The sequence below is a fragment of the Arctopsyche grandis genome, chromosome 10 (genome assembly GCF_051622035.1).
Source record: "Arctopsyche grandis isolate Sample6627 chromosome 10, ASM5162203v2, whole genome shotgun sequence".
Classification (NCBI taxonomy): domain Eukaryota; kingdom Metazoa; phylum Arthropoda; class Insecta; order Trichoptera; family Hydropsychidae; genus Arctopsyche; species Arctopsyche grandis.
Window position 1 is genome coordinate 9,812,999 of NC_135364.1, and position 21,787 is coordinate 9,834,785.

Genomic DNA, 21,787 nt, shown 5'->3' on the forward strand with positions numbered 1-21,787 from the left:
CACTACACCTACAGACGAAACCTACACTTTTAATTCAATAAGGTTGTATTTTACACAACCTTATAAGGCAAGGGTTACGTTTTACGCACAAAAGTTTCGACATGATTCGCAAATCCTAGAAGAACGTACATAGTGAGAGTATCCAGAACTTCTTAATGTAGTTCATCTTAATTAATGTATGTACATAGTTGTTAGTGCAACGGAGATTAGTTGCAACTAATCATTAAAAAGGACAAATAGACATCCTTCCTTCGTGTATAAAAGACATTTGATGCATATAAATTCATAGAAAAGTAATTTTTAAATATTGTACAAAAGTGCTATTTTAGTAAAAGGTCTTCAATGAACGGTTCGTTTAATTTACGTCTAAAATTATTACTTACCTGTTTGAATAGGAGCAATTTAGACGAATTTTAACCAAAGTTGAGCTCAGTTGTGCAATGGTTTTTAGGCGAAACCTGGACCTGTCGTCTGCCCACTCGTTGTCTTTTTATCTGTAATAGTCGTCAAATGGTGACTTCGACCATGAGGGGGGCGTAGAATTTGGTCAAGTTGTGGGATGACCGGTGGGCGAAGGTCACCACCTTCCAGCATCCCACGTCCAGCCCTACAAATCAACTTTGTTGCAGTTCAATATTTCGGGTATTGTGGGCGTTGTTGCGCCTCTTGGCCCTTACGCCGGTGATTTCAAAGAAACAACACTTGATTCATTAAGTTCATACAAGTACGTATTATATTTGATTCATTGGTTTCCAGAGCGAGACCATTTCATCCGCATTCTGGGCTCGTGCTTAGTTTTAAAGGCACACATGTAGACCTTGGTGTGACGACGACTTATCAATCGGGTCGTTGCAGTAGAAGTTGATTATCATGTTCAAAATAAGCAATTAAAAATCACAAGCATTGTTCGGACACGTTCCGGTTCCTTTACTTGTAGTACGTGTTAAACGCTTTGACCCAAGGTTTTTATTCTTACCCGGCTTCTGATAGTCACGACTGAAATGAATTATAGCTCCACGTGAACCTTCAATTACTACTTTTATACGCACAGTTTGATTGTAGGTTTTTATAGAAATAATTGTAATGTGGAGCGCTTCTGACATAATGATATCATAATAATATGTTATCCATACTATATTTTACTTAAATGTCTAGCGTGTGTACTCAAATTGATTTTGAGAATCACTTTTACGATTTATGGTCATTTTTACAAGTCTAAGGTTCACTAGGATATTTCGTCTGAAATTTTGGGTGTGGTATCCTACATTCTTCCGATCGTTTTGAAACTTTGCCATTTTGCGCGGTTACGCCAATAATATATGTTCAATTCAAAACCGCCAGTACGATGGTGAAAAATAATCGTAATAGACACGTTTAAAACATGCTATAATTTCGATCTTCTTGACGTCTAATGGTAAGTTGCCGTATTTATCTGCCTCTCTGCCACCCTCGCGCTTTGTCAGATTTTAATTGTTTAAACGCCTATAACTTTTTCATTATCACACTATATCTTATAACATTTGCATTATAGGCTCTCTTTATCTCTCTTATATATTTTTACTTCACTCGTAGGTTATTACTAGTGTACATTAACTATTTCAAAGAAAGTAATGAATAAAACGATTATTATATGTTGATGTGTGGGGATGGTATGTAGCGGTATAAGTGTTTAATATCGGAGTAGTACCGGAACACGCTTGCTTTTTAATCGCAATGCTTGTAATTTTTGAACAATGCTTGTAATTTTTAATCGTTTATTTTGAACATGATAATAGTTGAAATGTGTAAAATATCCCAAAGCTAGTAGCTAATAATGAAAAATAGTGGTTTTTATATACGATGCCAGATATATCTGGTAGACACGCGAGGCTGTTGCTTCGATCTGACGATGGAAGACTTGGTTGATGGAAGGCCGAGCTTGCCTAATGATTGCACAGCGGCTAATCGACAATGGGTGTGAATTTTCACAGCTCTTTATTCCTCCATAGTGACGCCATTTTCCCCTGAAAACAATGCCCAAAGTCAAAGGTTGGTTCTAGTGGGATGTTCACGTGTGCCGATCACTATGCGGAATCAGTCACGGGCAAAACATATTTTTAAATTAATGTAATTATGTATTACTTACCTAAAATTGAGAAACTTGGACTGATGCTCCGAAGCATGAACAATGGTCTTTTTTATTTTACATATCTGTATTATCATAGGTTTAAAGTTGCTAAAATAATTCCACAACGTTAAATACGATTGTTCTACTTTCCCTTTGCACCGAAGAAGAGCAGCATTCAACAATCTGTCTTTGGTGGTTTAAATTTATTCGAGGGTCGAGATCCAACAAAAACTTTCAGATAGCTAGCACATTCTAATATTCTATATAGTCCTGATATTGAATCTTCAGACTGATTTATTTATCCTTTATACAGTGTATTGAGCCCAATGGATTTACATAGAAACCATTCATATTAACACTTAAATAAAATTTTGCATTTTTATTTTTATTTTATTACAGGTAGACCTATTTTTTGTAAGTAAGTAGGTACTAAAAATTCCAAACATTTTACAAACAAAATTATATTTTTATACAATACTATAGACATATTTATGGACAAATATGATATAAATCAAATTTTTGGGAGAAATAAATACACTTTTACAGAGTAGAGTGGGTAGCATATTTATAATAATCGAATAACCAGAGATGCTAGAAACTCAAATTTTCGAGAAACGAGAGTAGGTTGCTAATTTGATGGAACCGTTTAAACAATGAAATCAGATAAATTGGCAAATTCTGATATGAAACGGTCGACCTGTAGTCACATATATATATCCAGGTATTGAGCCCATGACTACATTGAACAATGCTAGCCACTGAACTATGTTGCTGATTAATATGAAACATGTACAAACTTACCCTTATGACGTGGATGTCCTACATAATACAAATTGGCCGATAAAATATGCCAAGTATAATGTGTAGATCGAAAGCGCCTTTCATATATTATATGTATGTATGTATGTGATGTATGTAGTACTTGGGAAATGTTTACTTTCATCTTTGCTTTGATTCTACATAAATATATATGTATGTACAATATAATGGTGCATCTATAGGTATATGTATTTCTTAGATACCCACTTTAATCTAGTTTGTTCTACTTCCAGTTTTGAAGTTTATTCGTACTTAGAAGTATTGTACGGAAATAACCTTAGTCATCTTGATAGTATTGATTTCGTATTATAGATTTAGTACGCAACAAGTCGTTGTACCGAGGATTATTTCGTATTTTTTTTTACATCACCGTTCCATTCAAATGCCCAAATATACATATAATAATAAAACCAACAATATTATTACCTCCTCGCCGCCTTATTATTTACAACCATATGTAATCGCATTGTTGTCGACGAAAACTTTCTATTTCTTTTGCGAGATATTCGTTTATTCCATTTAAACTCGTTAATTTCCGGCCAAAAACTGTCATCAACGTCAATTTATCAGGTAATTGCATGATTTGTGAACGCAATAAGGCAAACGCACGCCATCCGGCGCTTAAGAGTGTCAAATAAAACGTTTAAATTACGGCGCAGTGGATTTTGGAAAGTGGACAGTTAAATTTAATCAATTCCCACTTTTCAATAAATAAAAATACATATACAATATATGCACGTTACATATTATATATATGTACAAACATACATATGTATGTAGATGAGCATCATAAGAAAATGTCAATACATATGCATTTTATCTGGAATAATAGAGCAACAAGTTAATACAATTTTCCGTTACATTGAAACTAGTTTCCTATATAGATTTAAATTTAACAAAATTCTAGAATTCAATATGTGGAGGCGTAATTATCCTCTCTACGTAAATACATATAAATAAACTCAGTATATCAGTTGTTTTCTCAATGTAGACGCATTTTTTTGGGTCGTTGTAATTTATTGGAATTTTTCTCTAATGAAGCTTCGGATAAATTGACTCTTTTTTTGGGAGCTCTATACATCATTTCTATTATAATTGGTGTAAAAAATGCAGTTACATCAACTCACACCTTTGAATGCTATTTATCAAATCTATCATATACGGTAGACGGATTATTGCGCAAATTGTGATCGCGCGCACGTCAATCGTTGCCAAAACAATCGCTAAAAATTTTAGAATATGCTTCACATTTATGGGAAACTTCCATCAAAGCATTGATACTTGGCTCTGTATACGTATACAAAAATTTGACCGAACGAATTTAGTATAGGAACCAATAAGTATTAATATTTTAATGCCCGTCATAAATATTATTACCTTTTAAATTGAATGACTTTATGACTATTGTTTACATTCCGTCATAATGAGTTTTAATAATAACAATGTCGGGAATTAGAGCGTAGCATGAGCGCGTAAATTCTTCAAAGTAAAATTAATTAATGCCTAGAACGCAATGTTTTTATTGCCATTTTCGAAGGACAAACTGCAATTTAGCTTCAAAATAATTGATATATCATAACATAATAGAGCGATTATAATGCAAATTCGCTCATTTCATTTAACTCAACAGTATAGAAAATTTAGATCATGATAACCATTGATCAATGTATGTGTTTCAGTCAATGATTCGTTCATGAACATGCTAGTTTGTCCATACACAAACTGTTGGTATTAGTATCTAAGAGCTAACAGTCAAATCTATATTCAAATAGATTCACCAGATGTCGCATGAAACTTTTAAGTGTCAAAACCTTTGAGATGTCAAAACGTCAAATATTTAAAAAGAAAATCCAATGGAAACCACATTACAACGATCAAATATTGCAACCCAAGTTAAGCATTCATACATAGAGGATGGGACAAACGATTGAGAATATTATAACATGCTTATTAGTTTGTACATGAAAAAGAATTTCATTTGTCAATTTGTTCTTTTGCGTACACTATAACTGGTCAGATTAGTTCGTGTATGAACAAACTAGTATGACAAACTTCATGAACGAACTGCAACATATGTCCATATTTCAGTTATTTATACATATACATGTATGTATGTATGTGTAAATCACTTACATATTTTTATTACATATGTATATTTTTTTAATCTAACAGGCAATTGAGCCGTTATATTTGAAAGTGGAATAACCCCCACATCTTTTCGTTTCGGAAAACATTTCACAAAACGTTAAATATAATGTTTTGCGTTTAACAATACATACATACATATTTAAAAATACTGGTGGCCTGTGATACGTTTATTCTGCTTTTCTGAGATTTTGGACATATCTAATTAAAAGAAGTGATAACAATTTGTGAATGAAATCAAACAGAAATTGTGTTTATGGAACTGAAAATTTGACTTCCGCCACTTTCAAATATAACAGCCCAATTACCAAATAATTTGAGATAATATTTTTATAATATATGTATCCATATTTAGATCGTTATATCTCAAATCTAGCTGACCAATAGCCAAAGCAGACGATTTTTTTCTGTCTTTTAGACCAGAACATCGCAAACCGACTGACGCGGCATTTTTGGTGCCGTGAGCATCAATTCGATCTAACGCGTGCGAGTGAGATCACGTGTGAGGGAGAAAACCGATGTTAGTTAACATTTTGTCACCTATGTATGTACGGACTAGCTAACGACTGCCGAAGAAGTACATTAGCCAGCAGCATAGCTCAGTCGTTAAGCTTCTGCTTAGCATCGAGAGGTGCCGGGTATGATCTCATGAGCTGACCTCAATTGAAAAGAATTTTTCTGAATATATCTGTAGTGCTGCTGGTTAGACCTGGATATTTGTGACTCCAGGTCGATCGTTTCCTATCAGAGTTTGCCAATTTTCTCTGATTTCATTGTTGAAACGGTTCCCGGTAAAATTGGCAAAAATATCCTTCCTACCTACTATGTCACCACTATTTGAGATTGATTTATGTACAATTCATAGATGTCTCGTTAATTCAGCGACTTGTTTAATAAAAAAAAATGCTGCAATGTTTATAAATGGCCAGGAAGGCGCATTGGGGTTACCTGTAAGGCCTTCCTGGTATATATGTAAAAAAAAAGTATGTATGCACGTAGCTAAAATACTCTACGAGTCGTAAACAATGTGTGCCGCGAATATCAAGAGGTTGCGTGGCTCTGTTTTAGACTAAATTAAATTAGTTATCCTTCTTGAAACGCGAAATTCAATCCTCATATAGCAATTGTTAACTATGTATGTTTTCACTTTCCTAAATATGTATGTATAATATGATACAAATTTTACAGATGAGCCCCCACTACGCATCGACAGTCCCGTTTTCATAATCGACTGCATTTTCCCATTGCATCGCTTCGACCGCAAGAATGCACCGACCACAGTCTTGTGGTGATTCTTTGTCATCCACCGCCGTATTTAACTAACCAGTGATGCGTTTCATCATCAAATTTCGCTATATAAATATATAGTCCAAAATTCCATGGTTGACATATCACTACCCAATCTCCAAAATTTGCTACTTCTTCTTACGTATACATACACACACGATAAATATTTTTCTTTGCGCCTCAATGTGGAAATATTCCATAATAATACGAACGCAATATTGGAAATCGTAAATAATATTATTTACATAGACGTTTTCACAGGGAAAATATTGACACTTATTTTTGCACCACGTCGACTCTAATCTCGGACAGAGAAAGCTGAGGAATTTTTACTTTATTTTTTCAACTATCGTATAACGGCTGAACGGTAGGTATGATATTTTCTTACGCGTTTCGTATAAATTTCGAATTTATTATGTGATAGGGGGCGATGTGTATCGTATTTCCTGTGGACATGGTTGTTGAATCGATGGTATGCATCTCCGCTCGGTGAGAAGTCGATAAATAATCGATACTTCTCAGCATCGAAGGACACCACTACATATGTACTTAATACTACTTTTTGAAGTGTGATCGATAACATCTTTAATACTATTCCAGCTATATATGCATAACTTAACCTTTTTTTATAAGATTGATCCTTTGAAAATGTTCTAGTATAATTTGAAGTTTATTTTTTTACCGCATAATTTCTGTCTTCGATTCTTTAATAGGACATTTCTTCAGCGGAACAATAATAGAAATTCAAAATAAACATTCCCAAGAAAGTGGCAAACGAGAAAAATATATTCCAATATAAAAAAACCTAATATTCATGCTATTCAATAATAAATTTCTTCGTTTCAATCATCTTTGACACCAATCACCGTTGACAAACGTTCAAATTTGCGTGTTTGTACCAAAGATATATCTTAAAATGTGACAATGTATGGATGCGAAACTTGGGGATTATACGTCAGAAAGCTGCATAAAGTTCAATACACTAAAATATGTATGGAATGTTGTATACTTGACATAACGAGTAGAGATAGAAAACGGAATACGTGGATGACAAAGTTGATCAATGTAATGGTGAGAGTAAAGAAATTGAAATGGCAGTGAGCAGGTCACGTAACTAGAACAACGGGCGATAGATGTACGAAAGAAGTGTTCAAGTGGTACCCGAGAGAGTGTAAAAGGGTGCAAGGAAGATCGCAAGGAGATGAGTGAATGAAATTATAAAAAAAGTGGGATGAAAGTTACTTAAAACAGAGACAGAAACAGATTCGCCATCCACTGTTAGATGAAGGCCTCTTCAAAACGCTTCCATTCGTCTCTGTTTTGAGCAACTGTCATCCATCTCATCCCACACGTTTTTCTGATTTCATCCACCCTGTGGTCTTCCGTGCACCCTTTTACATTCTCTCGGGTACCATTCGAGCACTTATTTCGTCCATTCTTCTAGCTATGTGAACAACCCATTACCATTTTAATCTCTTGCATTTATATGTACATATGTACATGCATACATACATACATGCGTACAATTAAATTTCGTTTTAGTAGTTTTTGCAGTAGGCAAACTATAAATCTCGATTTTGTTTGATTAAAAAAGGTTTATTATGAATCAGTCATATAAGTGAAACTCCAAATCAGTCAGGAAATCTCCATTGACCAATAGCAATCACGCAATTTTCTCCCCACTGTAAAACAGCTGTGAAATAAAGTATAGTATTTAATTAAAACCATAAACAAATATGGAATAGTTTCCTTCTCTTCGTTTCTCACGACAAAGCACCAACGCTTCCGTAGTATCAATGAGCTTTCAAGCGGATAGTTATGGGATGGCCCAGTGCAGTCAATGGGCATTTAAATGGTTAAATGTCAGTAATAAACGGCGCCTAATTGTAATTGCAGGTGTGTTGTGGCCAGTTGGCAACGAACAGTTACCTGCGACCGAACCGGGTTAGTCACCGGCCTTGCAAGGCTGCTGGTTAAAACCAGAACTTGGCGTGCTTCTCTCGACCAGCAAACCAGTGGAATTCCCACGTCGTCTGCCTCTATTTTTTTTTTTATATTTATTTGCTTTTAGATACATGCGTGCAATATGCGCTTAGAAATTACGGACTCTTAATACGGTCATAGAAAATGTCTTCGGTCTAAATATGTATGCTATGACGGAAACTATGGACTAACTGAAAAACATTTGATATTGGTGCTACATAGTTAAGGCGGATGTGTACATTGTGCAATATGTAGTGCTACCGCAATGCAAATATATACATACATATATTTACAGTGGTAAACGGATTATTCCGCAAAAAGCGATCTCGCGCACGTCACTAAAACCTCGATCACGGAACATCTGGCAATCAAGTTGTCGTTAATACAATATTTTGCGTGTGTAACTTTCGATTGATGGAGTTTTTGGGTGCCAGATATTCCGTGGCCTAGATTTTAGTAACGTGCGCGAGATCACTTTTTGCGGAATAATCACCGAACCATTTAAGTAGCTGTGTAACTCTTGATAATTTAATATTTTACACTAGATATCGACGATAGTTACTAGACTAGGCCTATTCCTGAAAGAAAACATATTGTTATACCTATCTCAAAATTACAATTGATTGTGACGTGTAATTTATTAACACATCCTAGCCATGAATTTAGTGTAAGTTTTAATTATACATACATATATATGTAATATATGTATGTGTCATGTGATCGATCCCCATCAGCATCCATTTAAATTTCGAAAAGCGAAAAAGAACAGTATATCAAAGATAACGGTACAGAAACATAAAGTGGTATGCGGTGCGTGTTTTTTTTTTTTAGATAGTTTTGCACATGTAAAAAAACCGCTAGCACGCCTGATCTATGCTGTGGCAGCCAGGCCAATACTCACCCGCTGGAGTGTTTTCGGTGATATTTTATCCTTGTATTGACACATATTTGACGATGATTAATACCGGCGATTCCCATATTTGAAGAAATATATGAGAAACTTGTCGAAATAATAAGATCGTACAGATTATCAATGACATGAAGATACACCCATTCACAGCTGGGGTCTATCTGGGCATGCCGTGCTGTGCGATTCTGTGTATATGCGCATAATATACTTTTCCAATTCGTAAGATTAACGATGGCATTTGTCTAGAACGATTATTTACTATGTATGAACAACTATGGGTCGCGATCTGATTTCAAGTGGGTCACAACAAGTTTTGCAAGTGTGAGAATTTTGCAATTACCATTATCAGCATTAGTTATAATTAAATAAAAAAAATACCTCCACCTTTATCTTCATTGTCGATACATACATACATATGTATTTATGTAGGTAGGTTGAGAAAATTTGTCGTTATAAAAGTAAGGTCACGGTTCTAAGTTTGATGGAACACTGATCTATGTATTTTAGATTAGAAATTGTGAAATATTTATTTATATATAAAATATAAAAATGAATCGTGCGAGACTGTGTGACCCTGATACGGGATCATAGTCGTTTTACTGATGTAATTAATATTTTGACATATTCAGTGAATAATGTGTGTAAAATCGTTAGCGGTACTTTTTCGCGTTTCCATCATAATAAATGTATCTAATATATGTACGTAATGTGTATGGGAAAAAATGAATTGTGCGGAAAAATTCTGCAATCATTAGACAGTATGGCGAATTAGCGTTTTTATGAGAGAAATTAACGGGTTTAATTAAAAAAAAAACTGATTATTATAATTAATGAAAAGAGATGTATGTATGTATTTCAAAATATGTATCAGGTGATGACGATCCATACATACATATTTCCACCAGTGGTGTGCCTTGAAAACTTCCCTGTTTTTATCGCACAGCCGATACAAGAGGACTCTGTATGACGTCACCCAGTCTCCATGACTAATCCCGCACGCGTAAGTAAGGCTGTGCGATAAAAACAGGGAGATATCCACGGCACGCCACTGATCTCCACTTATCCGAACCGATCACTGCAAACGTAATCATACGTGAATAGATTCCAAATACAATTTTTTATATTATATATGTATTTAAATATTAGGGTTTAATATTTATGGAGCTTATTGATTTTTGTTTTCTAAGACAATTTTGCATAGATCATTATCAGATCACTATCGTATATTTTCAATAGGAAATTAATTCATATCATACTATTTGGCTAAAATATATTGGACATATGTGCCTATCATCATCATCATCATCATTTACAGCCATTCATCATCCGTTGCTGGATGAAGGACTCTCCAACGCGCTTCTATTCGTCTCTGTTTTGTGCAACTCTCATCCATCTCACCCACACATTTTTTTCTAATTTCATACACTCCTCTTTCTCGCGGCCTTCCTTCCATATTTTTACATTCTCTCGGGTAACATTTCAGCACTTCTTTTGTCCACTTTTCATCCGTTCTTCTAGCCACGTGACCCGACCATTTCCATTACAATCTCTCTCCACTATATCAACTACCCTTCATATAGTGTAGATTATATCATACATACTTCATACTTGTAATTTAATTTCTTAACTCTTCTCGTCATGCTTAGCACATAGCTTTCACCACTTTTTTGCATACATTGAACTTTGTGTAACATTTTGGCGTTCAATAACCAAGTTTCACATCCATTCGTCATCACTGGAAAAACACATTAATCATAGATCATATGTGCATATCAGCGACGATTGGAATAAAAATTTGTATCATGCGACTACCAAAAGATACAATGTTTTGTATTATTGTTTTGATTGAACCAATTTTACCCCGACCGTACATTTATGAATACACCTTAACTACATATGCAAATACTCAAATTACAACACAGTTAAAAGGAAGTATTCTATCTCTTCGTCGACTACTATATGTATTATGTACATACATTCTGTCCCGTTGTCTGTATTCTCACGACGACGACGTCGTTACGTGCGTTAGGTTTCTTTCTGCTTTTGTGCAACATCCGAAGCACAAGAATTTTGTGCAGAGATGTAAAAAATGGGTCTAGCGAATCTCACGTAACCGTTTTTCATTTTTTTTTTTGTAATTTTAAGATCACTTCCTATTGCACGCGCTCTTCCGCTGTCGTCTCGTGCGCGGAAGTAAACGCTCGTGAGAATCCGATGATCTGATGATGGAAGGTCGACGATGATAAGCATCAACAATGGCACTCAAAATCCCGGTGACATACGCTGGTCCACATCGGACGAAAGTGTCCCATTTTGATACCGTGCGAAATTCTCAAAAATCAGATCTCGCAGATATAATTGATATAAAAGTTTGAAAGTGCATTAAATATATACATAATTCATATTTTTTTCACTGCTTGACACACTTTCGCGTCAAATTTAACTACTCGAAACTGAGATAACATCATGTACCTACTTAGTGTAAGTTGTAATCAATAGACACATCTTGCTCATTGTAAAACTATGTTAACATTCACAAAAGTCAGTTCAAATTTGTAAACCTGGATATATTTTTACTTATTTGAACTTTGGTTTCAAATGATAAAGACAAAAGTGAAAATATGTACATATGTATTTGTAATAGAATATTCAAAGCATGTAATACAAAGCTCACTTGGCAGTATTACAAACGTTTTGAATGTATTGTGCAAAATGACAATTATTTGATGTTTCAAAAATAACCTTTATAGGTGCGTATCTACTCTATTAAATAAACATTGCTTTTCAATGGCGAGTTTCATTGACATGGATATGCGTTTGTGTAAATAAAAGTTTATATCAATGATATATATTTATTGATATACCATATTATAATATAACGTATAGTGGCAGTGCCGTAGCGAGGCTATTGCAAAGAGCGAGTACCAAGGGCGCTCGATGCGAGGGGCGCCAAAGGCGCCCCTCACCTATTTTATTTTTATTTTTTTATTAAATAATCTAAAATTTAAGAAGAATATGTATTTACATACATACTACATGTATGTTCGTACATATTATGTACTTTGTTCGAGGGAGCGTTATGCATGTTTTACTTTTAATACTTTTGAGTTCTGAGAAATTGACCGAAAAAAATGAAATTTTCGGAACCTTACAAACTCTTTTTAAAATTTTTTCATCGTCTACTAAATATATGGGAAAAATCGTTCATCATACATATATAGTTAGTTTGTAAAAACATTCGGATACGAGATGGTGTTCAAAATCGAAAGCAGTGGAAGCAGTTCACGATTAATATGAGGAAATATGTACAGTTTTAAACATCATAAAGTACGATCATAATTTTGCTAATTCACATTCACTTGCGAAACCATTTTACTTTCAAATGTACAATTATAAGTTTCTTGAATTTTTAAATCTTTGGAATCTCAAACTTTATAAATGGAATAAGGTTAACACTGCACCTCAGCAAAAAGAACAGGATATTTATAGATCATCCGTTATTAATTCAGGGGTTCGATAATGATTTTAGGGATTTTCAAGAAAATACTATATGATAAAAAATATATATATAATAATAGATAACTATTATGATAATAGAATAACATATGTACAAATTCACGGAAAATTCGTCTTTAGTTCTTTGTATCTGTAATAAATAATAGTTAAGTTGTTAATAATGTAATTGGTTACCGGTCAAAACAGATATATGGTTTTAGATAAAGAAAATTTTATTTGAAACATACATTTATAAAAATTAAAATAAATGATAAATAATCAACAAAGAAATAAAAAGCACGAAATTTTAATTGTGTTTTAAGTGCACTGATTCCCTTTATACATAATATGATATTTATTGCGAAATTGTCAATGTGGGATATTTACATATAATATAAATAATAACCTGTTTTTTTTTTGTTATTTTATTTTTAAACGTTGAATTTAAAAATTTCAACAAATATGTATTTTTTAAACGAAATAAATTCTTTAAATCTAATGAAAAAATATTGAAGGGGCGACAAATTTGATATTTGCCAAGGGCGCCAAAAACATTGCTACGGCTCTGTATAGTGATATAAGTTTATATTTGTAGATTGAAGTGACTTGAGTATACTGAAGTATTTATTTATCGTACTTTTAACGCGGAATTTGAGTGGAATCTAAATATTTGGCAAACATAAAGTTGGAGAATTTTATACTAGGTGATCTTAAAACGTTTTTTAAGCAAATGTCTTCGGAATGAAATGTATGCCTTTAATCAAAACATGTACATAGTAGACAATGATTTAGAATTTGTGTTGATAATTATGAAAAGATTATATAAAATTTAATCTCAGTTAATGTATTAAATGTACAGTGTAGGTATTTACTCCGGTTCGTTCGTGCACATACTGGTTTGTTCATACACGAACTTATGGTTTAAGTTTCAGTAATTACAGTCACAATCTAACCTCAAATAGACTCACCAGATGTCGCATGAAACTCTTAGCTGTCAAACTACATATACATATCTTAACTGTCCTTTGAAATGTCAAAAATTTAAAAGGGAAAACTTATGGAAACCACATTACAACGTTGCTTATGTATACATACATACATATATAGAGGATGGGACAAACGATTGAGATTACTGGTTCGTGTATAAACAAACTAGTTTGTTCATGAACGAACTAAATATATACTTGGACTGTAATATATATCAGTACAAATGTATGTATTTATATACGGAAATGTTTGCAGTTCGAATTGTAGGCTTTTTTCTACTTTTTTGCATATTTATTACGATAAAATGGGTTTTGTGATTATTTTTTCGAGCAAAAGATCATTGTTTCGACGATGCCACGTTTGCTTACATATTTAAAAAGTAAATTGTCCGAAAAAATATAATGTTTTTGTAAATTGACAATATGACAGTTGTTTTTGAACACGGTTGTATATATGTACATATGTATGTACTTATGCGTTATCAGTTATCAGACTATAAAATAGTCGATTTGTGGATAAAATGGGCCTTTAGCATTTATATCTCGTCAAGTGAACATTAGTATTTACTTGAAAATGGCCAATTTGAAGCTATTTATATTCATCGTTTTCATAAATGGATTATTCTCCATTGGAAACGGAGCATTGATTCAAGAGCACGAAATTCAAGATATTTTCAAAGCCAAATGCCAGTCAGCATCAGGGCTGAACGTCTACGAGAAGGTTTCAGCCTCTAAAGCGAACGTGAAGAAATTCATGAATGTTCTATACAAGTTATACAACGATTGGTATTCCACGAACAAGGATGAAATAATCATGCACGAACATAATTTATTCACTGCTCTGGAACATTTTGGAAAGATGTTACAGCCTTGCTTGATAGAAAGCGAAGCTAATTTCTACGAGAAGAATCGCGTCCTTATCTTAAATCGCCTTAAATACATTTTGAAGGATCCCAATTTCAGCACTTTCGTGTTCACGGATGGATTGGAGTGTTTGCTATTGAACAAAGAAATCATTTTCACGTGCATCAATACGAATACTCATATTGACATTTCTCCACATTCAGACTGGCTCGACTATTACCTGGCCCTGTCCATAAAGGCGGAAATTTGCTATAAAAAAAGTGTGGTTCGTGAGTGTATAGAGAAAGGTATTAACAGTTGTCGCAATCATTCTCCTTTAGACATGAGCATCGTTTATGAAGTTTCAGTGTGTTGACAAGAACGATTTGAGAAAAAATAGACTTATTATCTATGAACTTACTGCTAAATAGATTCAACCTACAAAGTTACAAATATCGAATTATAAATTATATTGTACCTACATATACATACATACATATATTATACATATCTGTAGTAAAAATGAATACTAAATATTATATTTAAATATTTTCATACGATGTTAATTCTAATTAAAATAAATTGACGAAAAAAAAAAATTGGAGTTTAATTTTTATCAACGTGACTTCAAAAATCAATACATAAAGAAATAATATTTTTTAAATCCCTGGTTGTATGTTACATTTATATATTTTTTTATTATATAATACGTATATTTTAGTTTGTTATATCTATATGTACTTAAACACATACCAGTGGCGTGCGTTGAAAATCTCCCTGTTTTTGTCGCATAGCCTTACTTACGTGTGCGCGAACAGAATACAAGGGGACTCGGTTTGACGTCACCTAATCCCCTTGTATCCTGATCGCGCACGCGTAAGTAAGACTGTGCGATAAAAACAGGGAGAATTTCACGGCGCGCCACTGATACATACATACATATATATGTACATATGTAGTATGAAGTAATCCGATGTTATCATTTAAAAAAAGAAATTTATCTAAAATATTTTTCTTGGCATAAGCAATTTTATAAGGAAATTATTACACATTTAAAATTTCTATTTGAATTAACAGTAATTATATAATTATTTCCATTAAATAGGTAGTAATAGATCCGATAAAATATCATATCAAAATATTTTTACAATGTCTTTCAGTCACCGTGTAATAAACACTACTACCAATACATGTATTGACACAAAATGCACGCATTTTGTGGCGTGGGGATTGTGTATACCGATAGAAATATAAGTTTTAAATGGTTCGATTGCTATTTCGATACTAATAATAAACTTTGGTGATGATTCGGGTACCGACGTGGATCCTGTAATATGGACATTTGTTATGATGTGATTTAAGTTTAAATTGTCTTTTTTATTTCTTAAATGCTATTTTTTTGTTATGTTTAAGTGATGAATTATGTTTTTTTTTTATTTTATGCCTACATGTGTACCATGAAATAATCTGAACAATATTTACTGCTGGCTAAATAACGTTTCAACCGTAATAATTTACATGCATTTGTTTCCAATACATACCCAAGTTATTAATAGATAAGACTTCGTAAACTAAAATACCTGTACACTTTAAGAATTAAAATTAAGTGAAAACATGACTCACCTGAGCTTATTATTACATATTTTATTTTATTTTTTTATTTTATTAATTGAAAAATCAACAGACAGGGTGTACATAGATATGTATAAAAAAAAAAAATAGTAAATAAATAATATATGTAACATCCGAGTCCAATAATAGATTTTTACATAAATGAAAAAGATAAATATAAGGAAAACAAATTAAAAAGTAAATAATAAAGGCATGACAAAATATGTAGAACAATGCATAATTAAACTATAGAATTAAAATATTTGGAAAAGGTTATAAAATAGAATATAAGAAGAAATTGAAATTTACAAATATAAAACAAATGAAAAAGGTAAATACAAAATAAACAAATGAAAAGGAAAAGAATGAAAGCTATAATATGATTAAATAGCACATTACATAACTAAACTAAAGTATAAAAATATTGGAAATATTGGAAAAATAGAATAGAAGAAGAAATGAATCAATCGGTCAAGATCCTCTTGATGTTAGACCTGAATTGATGTAGGGGAATACCAAATAGATCAACCTCATTCAGCTCTCCGTTAAACATACGATAAACGCGCTGCAGATAAAAATATTTTTGGGAATTAGTATTGAAAGGATCAAGTGAAAAGAGTGCAACGCGTCTAGAGAACCAAACTGGGATTCTGAAATTAACCTTATTCAGTAAATCAGAACAATCAAGGAAACCATTTATGAGCTTAAAGAAGAATATAGCATCAGTATGTCGTCGCCTGACAGAAAGATTGTTAAAAGAAAGGATTTTTAAAATGTCGGAAACAGTAGAATGGGTATAGGTAGGAAAAAGGTAGCGTAAGGATTTAATAAATTTTAATAACTTTCTCAATACAATTAATATGGGATAAATAAAAAGGTGACCAGATATTATATTATATTATTATATATTATAAAATAATATGACAGCGCATGCGGATTGGTTCTTAGTGAATGTGATAAACAATTGTCGAACAATCGGCGTAAATAAATAAGCTTTTTATGCATTTATAGATGATACTTTAATATAATTTAAAAATTTTAAATCTTTTGTCTAAGTTTATCTGGTAGAAAAAATATCTATCTACACTAGCACTACACAATGAAAGTGGCTAAACTTTGTATTAGATACCGAATTGGATATTTTTTTGTATTTATACGGAAAGTGGCAGCCCTGATACAAGCTTCTGTGAACGCGGCTGGCAGCCCTGAAGCAAGTTTGCGCGTCGCGGGAGAATCCGCTTCGGGATTTCATATGCGCTTGGCGCGTAGAGTTGTTCGGTTGTGTGTGCCGGTCGCTAGTTTCGGTATCTTGTGACAGCGTGCTGCTCCCGCCGCTTTTCAAAATTTGGCCGTAACCTACGAGTGCACGACTATTTTTCTAAAACTTATAAAAAAAACTACGCAAATAATACGGATAATATTCGCCAACGACAGTTTCAGTTAATATTTGTGTGCTTGTGTTTTGTGCGACTGTGTGACAAAAAAATGCGTGCGATTTGCATCGTTGACGCGTGTGCGTGTTGATGGTCGTTTATTTGGCAGTGTTATTGCCGGTTCGCGCCTTTGAAGTTTCAGGTAACCGTGCAATTTGTTCATAACCCGCTGAAATACGACCGTTGTCAGATTTCATAGGGTTCATATTATAATTACGACAATATTTTTAAGTGTAGCGAAATTAAAGCAAATGTAATATTATCTCATTTACACACGAACGTTTCAAATTTTTTGAATTATTATAATAAATTTGCTAAAAAAGGGAATTTTTTTTAAAAATCTTTTTGTTGTGTTCTATAGGATGCTGAAACACGTGCAAGTATCTCCGCAAAGGTCCAGATCTGACTCCGTGAGCATCAGCTCTACGGTTTCACTATGCAGTTTGACAGAACCGTTGCATAGCAGAGCACCATCTTATACATCCCTAAGCGAAAGCTCAGGACAGGTAAATATCTTATTTTATATCAATACAATTTTTGATCATTTTGAATATAAAAATGAATAATTATTTGACTTTTATACAATGATTAGATTTTGTGTGATGGGAACTTCAACAGAAGGGAGTTAATTGTATCAAATGAATCAATTCTGAACAAATCATTTCAGTTCTATGTATATAAATATATACATATTTATTCAATTCAATTCATTATTTAGAATATATTAAATATAAATTTGGAATCACACATGATCAACATTGCTAGATTGTATTAATATTATATTAATAGAGGTGTGAACAAAATTCTGCTAATTAGAAAACGACTTCACCAGGAAAATTTTTGAATTTTTAATTTATCTGTTATGGTTCAGTATGATGTAGACGTAGTTCTGCTTGAAAGATCCAAGCCAAATGTACAATGGTACGTTTGTTTTTTGTGCAATATTAAAGCATACTTATAAATTTGCTAATGAATAGTAGCAATAATATGCTGTTTTTTATTATATACTAGTGTTTTTACCCGGCTTCGCTCGGTATTTGTAATATAAACCGCTTAAACAAGGTCAATATAATATTAAACATTTTATTAAATTTATTTGAATAGTTTTATTTTATTTAAATTTATTTGAATATTCATTTGCTTTTTTATTAAATTGAACGTCACGGATTTTACGAACCAAATAAACAAACACCCTTACAAATTTTCTTTCGAAATTATATATTAAGATTTAAAGTTTATTTGATTTTCAATATTTCTGTCTAAAAATATTTATCTTGTGGTTTACAACTTTTATATGAAATTATATCTACATACACAGATATGATTTAAAATCGTTGTAAATATATTTATACGATTAATTATTTTGAATTAAATTTGTAAAGTATAAGGATGAGGCATTTTAAACAGTCTATTAACTTTAAAGCGTCATGCTTTTAATGATGTGTCGATAAGCCTCTTAAGACCAAATCGATGACGCTCAGGTGAACGTTCTCAGAAGGCGACCTTTGATTCACATTAGAAACTTTGATAAATAATTAGCGATACATGGCGATTGTTTATATTTATATCGAACATATTCATCGGTCGGTACGTTTTCGGTATAGTTATCGGCGATTATGGTAGTTCAATTGCTGTGTATGCGAAGTGTGTCGTCTGGTTTCCACTGGGTAGGAAGTGAGTGCGATAATTCCCACAAATTATTGGCTATTACTACTTCTTGCGATCATTCGAGAGCGATTAGAAAAGAAGAGCAATTGAAATTATCAACCGTGGGTTTTCGTCGACGTTTATAAAGTCTCGGAAATCGGGTCTGAATTTAATTGGATTATTAAATATTTTTTTAGCTCGTGTTATAAAAGTCCCAGTCTACTTATTGTCTGGTCGCCATGACGTACTCACATTCGCACAGGTACAAATATTGAAACGTGCACAATGCAAATATCAACATCATCGTCATTTGCATTTAATTATTATGCAAAAAAAAGTTTTACCATTTGAATTACCTGACAAGTGAAAGCTAAGAAAATTTTGTATACTACCGTTTAAGTTGGAGCATCATAAGTTAGTATGCCAAATTCGGTTATTCTTAATTGAAAACTATAGATTTGCTTAATGGAAAAACACTACACATGCACGGCGTTGCCCGTGCAGATGAAAGTTGGCATAACTCCTTGCAAGGGCTTCGACCTCTCCCAAAAATTCAAATTTAAAGTCGGGCCACACTCAAACTGATCTCTCTTGTCGGCCGATTTTATTGTATGGACAGCCAGTGGGTTGTCCGGTGTGGCATGCTCCATAAATTTGATCTGGTTGCGCAACTATAGGCACAGACACACAGAATCGTATGCGACACTTGTTTTTTTAGATAGTTTTGCACATGCAAAGGCGCTGGCATGCTTAGTCTTTGCGATCTTCCCAAAGCTCACCCCTTGGAGTGCTTTTGTGATATTTTATCCTTGTATTGATAGAGGTTTGACAGTGATGTCTATAGTTGATGAAGTTTATAAGAAACTTGTCGAAATAATAAGATTATGAATAATCTGAAAAACGCCCTTCCCAGCTAGAAATCACAAACACATGCATACGTTACGATTCAGTGTGTTTGCGCTCTAAGTCGTCAACCAAGTCACTAGTCGCCTGATGTGGCCAGGCACTTAGAGTATCATATAAATAAATATCCAGAAACTTTTTTAGTGTCAATATTTTGAAAAAATATTGTAATATTGTATGTTTCTGTTTTAAATAAATAAATCAGGAGATGCTATGTCAAATTTGGCGGTCCGAATCAAATGATCGACAGACCGAAATTCGCCGATAGTTTTTTATTGAACAAAAAATACTATGTGGTTTAGTTGATTTTTTTTCTTAATACAATTAAGGTTTTCATATATCGAACGTTGTTATCTACACATCTGCACACATCTTTAATACACATCTATGAAATTAATCGCCGGCACACATATTATAAAATCGAAATTGTTCCAACTTCCGACCCACAAATGGTCGATTTCGATTACTTGATTTATGCGCTCTCGCTATACATTTTATGTATATTGTATACTTTTCTCTCAATTGTAATTATGCCCCGCGGCAGCGCCTCTCAACTTCGCCAACAATGTGTAAGTTACGCCAATCAACGGAATCCTGCAACACCACTATTCAAAAGGAAGTAGACCGCTAGTTCAGTGGATTTGCACTTCGATACACAACAAGCACGTTTATCGTCAATGTTACAAAACTTGCCCACATTCTACTTATGTATATGTTTTGGAATAATACATGGTTAATGGCATTTTTGTCGTTTGTCAGTATTTTATGTATGCGACCACTCCATGGTAGACCGCATACAACAAGAATAGCATGTTTTAAATTTAAATGATTTATATTCGTCACACTTGATACTTTTGTAATCAATCAAATTTTGCGTCAACACCTGTCTGTGAATGCGCGTGAGAACCGTGGAAGGTGCATACGATTGCATCGTGCATATGCAACGCATGCGTGATAAAAATTTCCGATAAGTACATATATGTATTTGTCCGAAAAAAATAGGGTTTTTAGATTTTTTGCGCATTTTATCTCTGCTAGGTGTGTTGAAAAGCGAATTATGCAATCGGTGCAATATTAAATAGGCGTATGCACTATGCAAGTACATATCTGTGTGCATACTATTAAGGGAAATGCGTTCGCTTGGGATTTCTTTTGTTTTCACTGCTTTCACATATACGCGTCTTGTGACGCAACAGTTTTCTCATAAATTATAAAGGCAACATGTGCGTTACAGCGCGAATGAAATGAAACGAGAAAAAAGTACAATAGTGCATCAGACGAGATGCATTTAATTGCACTAATAATGCTGCGCACCACGGTTTGTGACTGATGTGAGAACTCGCGCCAAGAGCGCTTTAACTTTTTCATTTTTATCTTTTTCGGGAGAAATTTTTATATCTTTTTTCACATATTAGTGAAAACTTTTTTGTTTTGTTTTTATTCCGGTGTGGGATCCGTGTCCTAGTATCATCGAAAAGTATGCATATTCTGTCAATATTTAGCTATTTTATTGCTGAGATAAAATCTCAATAGAAGTCTCGTATAGAATTTACATACATATGTATATTTTCTAATACTATTACTTTTTTTTGAGATTTGAACGTTATAAAGCTAAATC

The 21,787-nt window shown here is 33.2% G+C and overlaps 1 protein-coding gene across 1 annotated transcript in view; it reads left to right on the forward strand.

The window, feature by feature from the left end:
• The first annotated feature begins 17,436 nt into the window (after positions 1 to 17,436).
• The window catches only part of rau (RA domain-containing protein rau), a 67,458-nt gene continuing 63,107 nt past the window's right edge, over positions 17,437 to 21,787 (forward strand). Inside the window, exons 1-2 of the mRNA XM_077439222.1 lie at positions 17,437 to 17,761; positions 17,981 to 18,125. Coding sequence (XP_077295348.1) covers positions 17,982 to 18,125 — 144 coding nt within the window. The 5' untranslated portion in view covers positions 17,437 to 17,761; position 17,981. The remainder of the gene's footprint in view (positions 17,762 to 17,980; positions 18,126 to 21,787) is intronic.